Source organism: Thamnophis sirtalis, unplaced genomic scaffold (genome assembly GCF_051295495.1).
Source record: "Thamnophis sirtalis isolate CommonGarterSnake01/CBP01778 unplaced genomic scaffold, rThaSir2_p1.2 scaffold_14, whole genome shotgun sequence".
NCBI lineage: Eukaryota > Metazoa > Chordata > Lepidosauria > Squamata > Natricidae > Thamnophis > Thamnophis sirtalis.
In genome coordinates, this window is record NW_028261394.1 from 48,260,761 (window position 1) to 48,270,009 (window position 9,249).

Sequence of the window (9,249 nt, forward strand, 5' to 3'; positions counted from 1 at the left end):
TAAAGTATGAATAAATAAATCACGAGGGGATTTTGCTGCGTTATTTGTCAGATTAGCCCGCAAGGGAGACTCAAGACATGAGCCAAACGCAGGGCCTCCAAAACTCTTTGCGGCGAGATTTGAACTCATGGCAGTGGGCAGAGTTATCCTGCAATACTGCATTCAGGAAGGAAGGAAGGAAGGAAGGGAAATGGCAATAGCCCTTAGACTTATATGCCGCTTCACAGTGGTTCCCAGCCCTCTCTAAGCAGTTTACAGAGTCGGTCTCTGGCCCCCAACAATCTGGGTCCTCATTTTACCCACCTCGGAAGGACGGGAGGCTAATTCAACCAAGGTTATTGTTGGGTCAATCAGAAGAGGAAGGTGTGTTGGATATGTTCACTGCCTTGAGGATAATAAAGGGAGGAAAGGAACGAAGGGAGAGAGGGAGGGAAGAAAGAAAAGAAAAGATCTGGTGATAATCCTTGCAGAAGAACTGTCTTGGACATTGGTAGCCAAAAATCAGGAGTTGGGGAGCAGCTTTTCCTATTTAAAAAAAAAATGCTTAAAAGGCAGAAGCTTTTATTCACCAAATGCATCGTTTGGTAAAGCTGCTGGCAGACGCTTTCTGGTTAAGATCAGCAGAGCCTGGAATAAACTGGCGGGGAATTAGGGGGCTTGGATCCCATCCAGGGTCTTCGAAGGCCAAAGGCTGCTGGATGCACTTCGCATGGGTCCCATCCAGGAATTCTGCAGCCATTCCTGGAAACTTCCCCCAGCTTTCCTGGACAAGCATCCACAGAGCCAGATGTGCCTGGAGGGAGGAGATCCCGGGGAGGAGCCCCCAGGAGAATCCTCAGCACAGCTGCTCCGGAGAAGCCATTCAGGTCATTCCTCAACCTGGAGTTCTTGACGGAGTTCCTGGGACTCCAATGCCCCTAATTCCCAGCCAGTTTGGGTGAGGAGAGAGTCGGTTAGGGCAGAGTGGCCTGGGAAGATGTCCCAATGCAACCTAGCCACCTCCTCTTGGCCTGGCAGCCCAGCTCCTGTCGTCTGACGCCCACCCATGGTCCTGGCGACTGTTGGGGTCCTTTGGCAACGTCTCTTCCTGCTCCCTCCGGCCTCCTGGTGGGTCAGAATGACGCTCTCCAAGCCACGTGGAGGGGTTTTCCCTGTAGTGGGCAGGTAGCAGCTTGTCATGTGCTTGGGAGGGAATGACACACGCAGACACACACAAACACACACAAAAGATAATGACAGGAGAGAGAGAGACAAAGCGAACGTGTGTAGCCGGTTTTCAGAGGTCCCATGACCCGTTGGACACCTGCTCTGCCTTTTCACCCAGTTTCAACATCCCCGCGACCCAGTTAACCCCTTCGGCCTCTGCCACTCACGCCACGCCTCCTCTAGCTGCCAACATCAGGACCAGGCAGAGAGGGAAGGTTGCCGGCAACGTACTCAGCCGAGGAGGCCACCCTGCCAGGCACGAGGGAGGGGCACACGAAGCGCTGCCCCCACCCCCAGCAGCCTTCCGCCAGGCAGTGGCTCTCTTTGAAATCAGGGAAAGTTCAGAGTGGGCAGAAGCGGGCTTGGCAGGCTCTCTCATTCGTGGCATGAGGTGGTCCTGGCACAGCCCCTGGCAGAGGACGCCGCAATTGGGCTCTTTCTAGCAGAGCGATTGGTGAGCCTGCAAATCTGCCTCTTGCAGGGGGGGCTGTTCATCCAGGGATTTGTCCAGGCAGCATCACCCACAGGCCAGAGACCCCTTGGCGGGAGTTTGCAGCTCCTGGACTCTGTTCACCGATGGCTTCAGACATCACGCTCGCAGAATAAGAGAATTGGAAGGGTACCTTGGAGGAAACAGTAACTGAGTTGGAAGGGGGCCTTGGAGGTCATCTAGTCCAACCCCCTGCTCAGGCAGGAGAACCTATATTACGTCGGAGAAATATCTGCCCGATCTCTTCTTCTAAACCTCCAGTGATGGCGCACCCACAACTTCTGGAGGCAACTTCTGTTCCACTGTCAATTTCTTCTGAGTTCTAGTCTGCTTCTCTCCTTGACTGGCTTCCATCCGTTGTTCCTTGTCCTGCCTTCAGGCGCTAAGGGATGGTTTCCTCTCCTCCTTTCTCCTTCTCCCTTGTGGGAAAAAGAAAACACGTTTTCCTCCTCCTCCTCCTCCCCATTGCCTGGGGAAGAGCCCATTTCTACCCAGTGGGGCAGATTCAGCAAAGGAGAGATCGGAATGGGAGCATTCCTGGCGGATGATTGTCCCGTCATCTCCCGGGGGATTCCCTGTTCCGGCCAAGGATTTTGCTCCTTTCGGGTTCTAAGCTCCCTCGCTTTGCCAAACCAGAATGGCCGATTCACCCATCCCTTCCAAGCCATCAACCCCCATGTTGGGTCAGAGTGAAAACCCCCTGTGGGGCGTTGAGGGATTCTCCTGTCCCATCCTTCCTTAGCCAGCTTTGGATGTTAGCCGTGTTCTTGGGGATAACATGTCAGCTTGGCCACCGCTCAGCGGACTGGAGAGCTTCCCACTCCCTTTCCTTTCCTTCCTTACCTTCAGCCCACAAAACCTTCTTGAAACAGGAAGTCCACTTTAGTGCATTTTATTCAAATTCTTCCCTTCTTCCTCGTCAAGCTGAGCCAGCTCACCTCTTCCCAAGCAAAGGAACTGAGGCTCAGTAGCCTTGAGTGGATTTTGCTCCCAAGCCTTTACCGTCGTTGGCCTAACCGTCTCCCTTACGCGTCCCAGGGGGAAGGAAGGGAACCATTTTTGGGAGGGAGCAGTTTGGAGAGATTTCCTCTCGTCCCTTCCTTTCAAGACCTCAGAGGGGAGCCTCCGTTTCTTCTGCTTGGCCCCCAAGAGAGTCTATGTCACCACTAAGCGACTAGTCGAGGGGAAACATCAAAGGAGTCTTCTACAGAGACTTGGAAACGGGCTCCCACCCCCTTGGGAATGAACAGGGATTCGGACCCTCACCTCTCTCCAGGCCTTCCGAAAAACCGTCAAAACCTGGCTTTGCCGGCAGGCCTGAGGGCGATGAGTTCCCTCCCCTCTCGACATGTATGGTTGTGTGACTCTTGCTTATTTTAATTATCTGTATTTTGTTTTTTATGTTCCCCTTTTTTTCCCCTTGAATTGTTCGCCGCCCTGAGTCCTCCCGGAGAAGGGCGGCATACAAATAATAAAATTCTATTCTATTCTATTCTAAATCCAACAAACACTTTTAATTTGCCCTTTGCGTTGTTGCTTTTGGGGATGGGTGGAAACTACCAAAAAGTGTTAAGTCTTAAACATGAGCTACAACACAAATCCCTTTACAGGGAAATCTACAGTTGGGGGAAAAAAAACTCTGGATGTTTCCTGCTTCTCCCTTGTTCCCAATTCCATCCTTTTTCCTGCTTCCTTTCTTCTTCTTTTTTTTTCCTAGCGAGTCTCTGTTGCTAAATACCCTGGTGCTTTCCATTCCACTTCCTTTTTTGCCCTATAGAGTAGATTCTCCCTGGTCCTCAGGGGCTCCGGGAGATCTGCTCACAGCTTTGTAACCATCCAATCTATTCAAATCTCAGGGGAGATTCTCCCCACTCCCCCCTATGTCTGTTTCAAATTGTGATTTAATAGAATAGAATAGAAAATAGAATAGAATAGAGCAAAGCAGAGCAAAACAGAACAGAACAGAACAGAATAGAATAGAATAGAATAGAACAACAGAGTTGGAAGGGACCTTGGAGGTCTTCTAGTCCAACCCCCTGGCTAGGTTGATTCCTAAATGAGGTTTATTTCCAATATTGAATTCGGTACATCGCTTCATTGCAAAATATGGAGGCTTTTGAGTTTCACAGAAGTCTTGGGTTGGGGGGAGGCTGAGACAGAAATCTCGTCAAACCAACAGTCTCCTTGAATCTCCTTCCATTGTGAGCTGCTTTTGTAGCCCATCACACATCTTGTCCACTTCCTCTCCCTCTGAGGAAATTGTCCGCAGAGCACCCCAACAGAAGTCTGGGGCAACTTGAGACAGAAACACCCCTTTGCCCCCAGGATAAGCCAAGATTAAATAGAAACTAAAATAGCAAGTTAATTCGTTTTCTGTAAGGAACTAAAGGGGGGGGGGTTCCAACCTCAACAACTTTAAGACTTGTGTACATTTGAGACGGTAAATATTATTTGAAGGTGTAGATGTTAAAACACTTGTAACCAAATGACATGCTGCATGTGATGATTTTTTCTTTTTTCTTTTTGTGCTTTTTCCTTTTTTTTAATCCTAGGTTATTGTGGTGTCTATTAAATATATAAGAGAGAGATACGGGGTGTGTGTGGGGGGGAAACGTAGTAGGGATGGATCGCCACAGGCAGGGGAATAAGAAACGATACGAAATTATAATCTGTTAAATGAAACAATGAATGTATAAGAATGATAAAGGTTAAAACACCTGTAATCAAATGACATACTGCAGGGGACGATGGGCTTTGTCTTTCTTCATTTTTGTGTTTTTTTTTCCCTCTGCCTTTCTTTTTCTATTGTTATGTGATTATGTTGTCTATGTAACAAAAATAAATAAATTTCTATTAAAAAAAAAAGACTTGTGTACTTCAGCTTCTGGAAATTGGACCCTGAGAAATAAAAACATGTCCTTTTTTGTAAAAAAAAATAAAGTATTGGAAGAGTAGAAAGCCAATAAGTTGTTGTTTTTTTTTTTAGGAAGCCACTAAACCTGGTTAGGTTCCGTGTTAGCCATCCAGTAAAAGTGAGAAACTCGCAAGAGTGATTGCATAGGCCAAGGAGGAAATAGTACACTCAACTATTTCCCCAAAGGGGGGAGGGAAAAAAAAGCTTGGAGTTTCCAGGCAGGTAACATCTCTGGGTATATAACAGGAGGCAGGTATGAAGGTGTCTCAGATCCACCCTGCAACGGACTTCTCCACTCGGAGCGGCAGCTGAGAAACCGAAAAGGGACTCCGAGCATCCTTCTCTGCTTCTTTCCCGACAACTCAGCCGAAATGGTAAGAAGGCAGCCTCTGCCACCACCAGGTGTGCGAAGGAAATGCCTCGGGGCCAGTCAGACACCTGGCCAGGGAGTCTGGGCAATTAGCCAGCAAAGGCAGCGAGGAGCGGATGGCCTCTGGGTCTGCCCACCTGCCGGTGGCGTGGCATGTGCTCGGATGTGCTTCAAGCACTCGGCACATGCTCAGTTCCAGGGGCGGCTAAGGCACCGAAGGCTGCGGGAGCAGAGGGAGGCAGAGTCTTCAGAGAGGAGGCATCTCCTCCTTCTCCTCCTTCATCCGTCGCTCTCGGGAAGCAGCCTTTCGAAAGGCAGAGCATCTCACTTTGCCAGCCGCCTAAAACTCAGGTTGACGCTATTTGGCCACAAAAATGTCTTGGCTTCTTTTCAGTTGCCAAACAATGTTATGGTTGCTTGGCACAAAAGGAAGGAGCAGAGGCTATTCTCTAGAGAGTGCCAAGGGCAGAGGCTTCCTGGAATGCCTTCCCTTCACATGTGGATAAGAAAATGTCTTTTAAATTCATTGGGGTTGTAGGGTTCTCAACCTCCCACTGGAGAGAGAATCTTTGGGGTTTAATTCCTGACCCCAAAGCTCAGGGAATGGGGATCAATCAAGCAACAGTCGGTCCACTCAGAGGTGGCAAACGCTCCTCTCTGTTATACACTTGATAGTCCGAAAGGTGCTTTTTCCTTGAGAACGGAAGAAGCTTCTTGGATGAGAAGCAAAACATTTTCAAGGAAAAAATCCAAGAAATTCTAGTTGTCTTTTGGAGAGGGGAAATAAAAAAACACCTTTGGGACAACCATGATCTGGATGGACTCTCCGTTGACCTGATAAAGAAATAACCTCTCACTAATCCTGAATGAGGCTCTGCTGGGGGAAAGGAAAGAGCCGAGGTGGCTTAGTGGTTAAATGCAGCACTGCAGGCTACTTCAGCTGATTGCAGTTCGGCTGTTCAAATCTCACCGGCTCAAGGTTGACTCAGCCTTCCATCCTTCCGAGGTGGGTAAAATGAGGACCCGGATTGTTGTTGGGGGCGATATGCTGACTCTGTAAACCGCTTAGAGAGGGCTGAAAGCCCTATGAAGCGGCATATAAGTCTAACTGCTATTGATAGATAGATAGATAGATAGATAGATAGATAGATAGATAGATAGAGATAGATAGATAGATAGATAGATAGATAGATAGATAGATAGATGATAGATAGATAGATAGATAGATAGATAGATAGATAGATAGATAGATAGATAGATAGATAGAGAAATAGAAATAGAAATAGAAATAGAAATAGAAATAATAGAAATAGGTAGGTAGGTAGGTAGGTAGGTAGGTAGGTAGGTAGGTAGGTAGGTAGGTAGATTAGATGATCAATGATAGATAGATAGATAGATAGATAGATAGATAGATAGATAGATAGATAGCTAGATAGATAGATAGATAGATAGATAGAGCCAAGGTGGCGCAGTGGTTAAATGCAGCACTGCGGGCTACTTCAGCTGACTGCTATCTGCAGTTCAGCGGTTCAAATCTCACCGGCTCAGGGTTGACTCAGCCTTCCATCCTTCCGAGGTGGGTAAAATGAGGACCCGGATTGTTGTTGGGGGCGATATGCTGACTCTGTAAACCGCTTAGAGAGGGCTGAAAGCCCTATGAAGCGGTATATAAGTCTAACTGCTATTGCTATTGCTATTAAGGAGTAGGGGAAAGTGGAAGATCCCAGAGCCTCCCTTAACCTCCCTTCTGCTCCCTCCAGTGGTCCCTCCTGGTCGTCCTTCTGTGCCTCGCCTGGGCAGATGCCAAGCACAGGGAGTGCTTCACGACGGAGGAATTGGGGAACGACCCGATCCCAGTGCAGTTTCGGAACTGGGTCACCTTGTTGGGACAACAAGACTGCGTGCAGCTGGTCCCGTTCCTGCAGGATGAGCAGGGCAGCCGCCCATGGGCACGGAGGCACCACGGCCACAGCTGCCCCGGCCTGAAGGTCCAGGACATGCAGAGCGGCGAACTGCACAAACGCTCCATCTCTCCCTGGACATACTAGTAAGGGCCTTGGGTCACGGAGGAGGGGGAGGCAGCCGGGGAACTGGGAAGCCATGGGGTGATGTTGGAAAGGCAGGGGTCAAACTGGGATTGCCCTCCATCTGCTCCTCCTTGGCCCAGCCCAGACCTTTCCCCTTTCATGGCTGGGGTGCCATCCAGGTGTCTCTAAAGACCTTCACAGGGGATGGTTGCTAAGAATCCCTGGGTTCACCACCCCATTTCCAGAGGCCAACAACGCCCAGGATGGCTTGGCCCTCTTGGGTGATGGAATCGGTTCCACCACAAAACCGCGGACGACAAAATCGCGGTCGACGAAAGCCCGTATGTGACGTCATCACAGCGCGACGAAAAAGATCGAAAAATGTAAAAATAAAGCGAAAACCTTACCCTAACCCCCCCAAACCTAACCCTAAACCTAACCCTAAACCTAACCCCAAACCTAACCCTAAACCTAACCCTAAACCTAACCCTAAACCTAACCCTTAACCTAACGCTAAACCTAACCCTTAACCTAACGCTAAACCTAACCCTAAACCTAACCCTAAACCTAACCCTAAACCTAACCCTAAACCTAACCCTAAACCTAACCCTTAACCTAACCCTTAACCTAACCCTAAACCTAACCCTTAACCTAACGAAAAACCTAATGCTAACCCTTAACCTAACGCTAAACGTAACGCTAAGGCTCTAAACCTAACCCTAACCCTTAACCTAAACCTAACCCTAACCCTTAACCTAACGCTTACCTTTATGTGAATCGGCTTGCTGTAATTTAATTTTTATTTCAATTTTTCGATCTTTTTCGTCGCGTTGTGATGACGTCACATGCGCGATTTCGTCGACCGCGCTTTTGTGGAACGCGGTTTTGACGGGTCACGGATGGAATCTCCTTGGGGATCTCGTGGCTCAGGACAGAGAAAGATTAACAGATTGACAGAGTTGGGAGGGACCTTGTAGGTCAACTACTCTAAGCCTCCACCTAAGCAGGAGACCCTGCACCATGTCACCAAGAGGAGCGTTGCCTCCTCCTGGGATGTTGGGGGACAAACGAGTCCTCCCTTTCCCAAGCGGTTGGCCTGATCCAGCAGCGCACAGGCCTTCCCACCAGACAGGGGCTCTCTTGCACATCCCCCCCCCCCCACGAAGCTTCTCCAGCCTTCTTCGCCTTCCTTCTCCGGTTCCCACTTCTCAGCAAAGAGTCCCCAGGATTCCTTGGGCAGGGGAGGGGAGACATGGCGGCTTCTAACCCCCCCTTCCTCTTCCTCTGTTCCACAGCATCGATGAAGATGAAGACCGGTACCCCCGCCAGCTGGCCTTCGCCAGGTGCAGCTGCAAAGGTTGCATCAATAGCAAGGATGGCCAGGAGATCATCGCCCTCAACTCAGTGGAGATCTTCCAGCGAACCATGGTCTTTCGCCGGAAGGCCTGCCCGCACAACGGCGGCAGCGTGGAGAAGTTCACCTTCGAGAAGGATTACATCAACGTGCCCGTGGCCTGCACCTGTGCCGTCCCGCAATACAGCAGCTGAGCAGACCCTAGGCTGGTCCTGGGGGCTTCGGTCCGCGTCCCTCACCCCTCCAGCATCATCCGGAATAGTTGTGTTTGTTTTAAAGCATTGGTGCTTAGCAGCCGGTGGCTGAGACATCCTTCCTCTGGAGAGGACGAGTGGCGGCCTGGACCCCCTTCCCCTCCCCTCGAGGGGCCACCCAGCCAGAAGCTCCTTAAAAAGCCTTTGTTAAGATGAAAAGGATTTATTTTATTATTTATTTGTATTTATGTTAACGTATTTTTCAGATGTTCAAATGCTCCAAGTTATTATATTTATTACTCCTGAGGAAAGTTGGGCCGATTTGCAGAAGAAGCCTTCCCTACACCTTTGTGTCCCTTTTTTGGGGGGGGCAGTATTCTTAGCGGTCCCAGGGCCACCCCAGCACCCCAACATTCTGTGCCTGCCTAAGGCTAGCTCTGATCTGCCTCCTGGTGCGTGGTGGGAGGTCCTGCAGGGCTCCTTCACAGGAGAGATGTTGGATGTGTCTCACAGCGTGGATGTGAGGTTCGGCCTTCATTTTACCCCTAAGGTGGACTGGGACATGGCTGGCTTTCCCCCCCCCCCAAGCCCCCAGGGGCTGCTATGGCTGGACTGAAGCAGGCCCCTTCCTTATATTGCCCCAGGTGACTCTGTAGTCCGAGCTTCACAGATGCTCAGACAAGAGACACCCCCC

At 49.8% G+C, this 9,249-nt stretch overlaps 1 protein-coding gene across 1 annotated transcript; it reads left to right on the plus strand.

The window, feature by feature from the left end:
* Positions 1-2,221: 2,221 nt before the first annotated feature.
* IL17C (interleukin 17C) lies at positions 2,222-8,735 on the plus strand. Its single transcript, XM_087729311.1, has 3 exons — positions 2,222-2,374; positions 6,741-7,027; positions 8,303-8,735. The coding sequence occupies exons 1-3, from the start codon at positions 2,222-2,224 to the stop codon at positions 8,553-8,555; spliced, it is 693 nt and encodes a 230-aa protein (XP_087585437.1). The 3' UTR covers positions 8,556-8,735.
* Positions 8,736-9,249: the final 514 nt, after the last annotated feature.

Bases quoted from the DNA above. Each gene is read 5' to 3' on its own strand.
- IL17C (XM_087729311.1), top strand. From the start codon at position 2,222: ATGGGAGCATTCCTGGCGGATGATTGTCCCGTCATCTCCCGGGGGATT. The intron at 2,375-6,740 runs GTTGGGTCAGAG...TGCTCCCTCCAG, and splicing joins TCCAAGCCATCAACCCCCAT to TGGTCCCTCCTGGTCGTCCT. The intron at 7,028-8,302 runs GTAAGGGCCTTG...TCTGTTCCACAG, and splicing joins ATCTCTCCCTGGACATACTA to CATCGATGAAGATGAAGACC.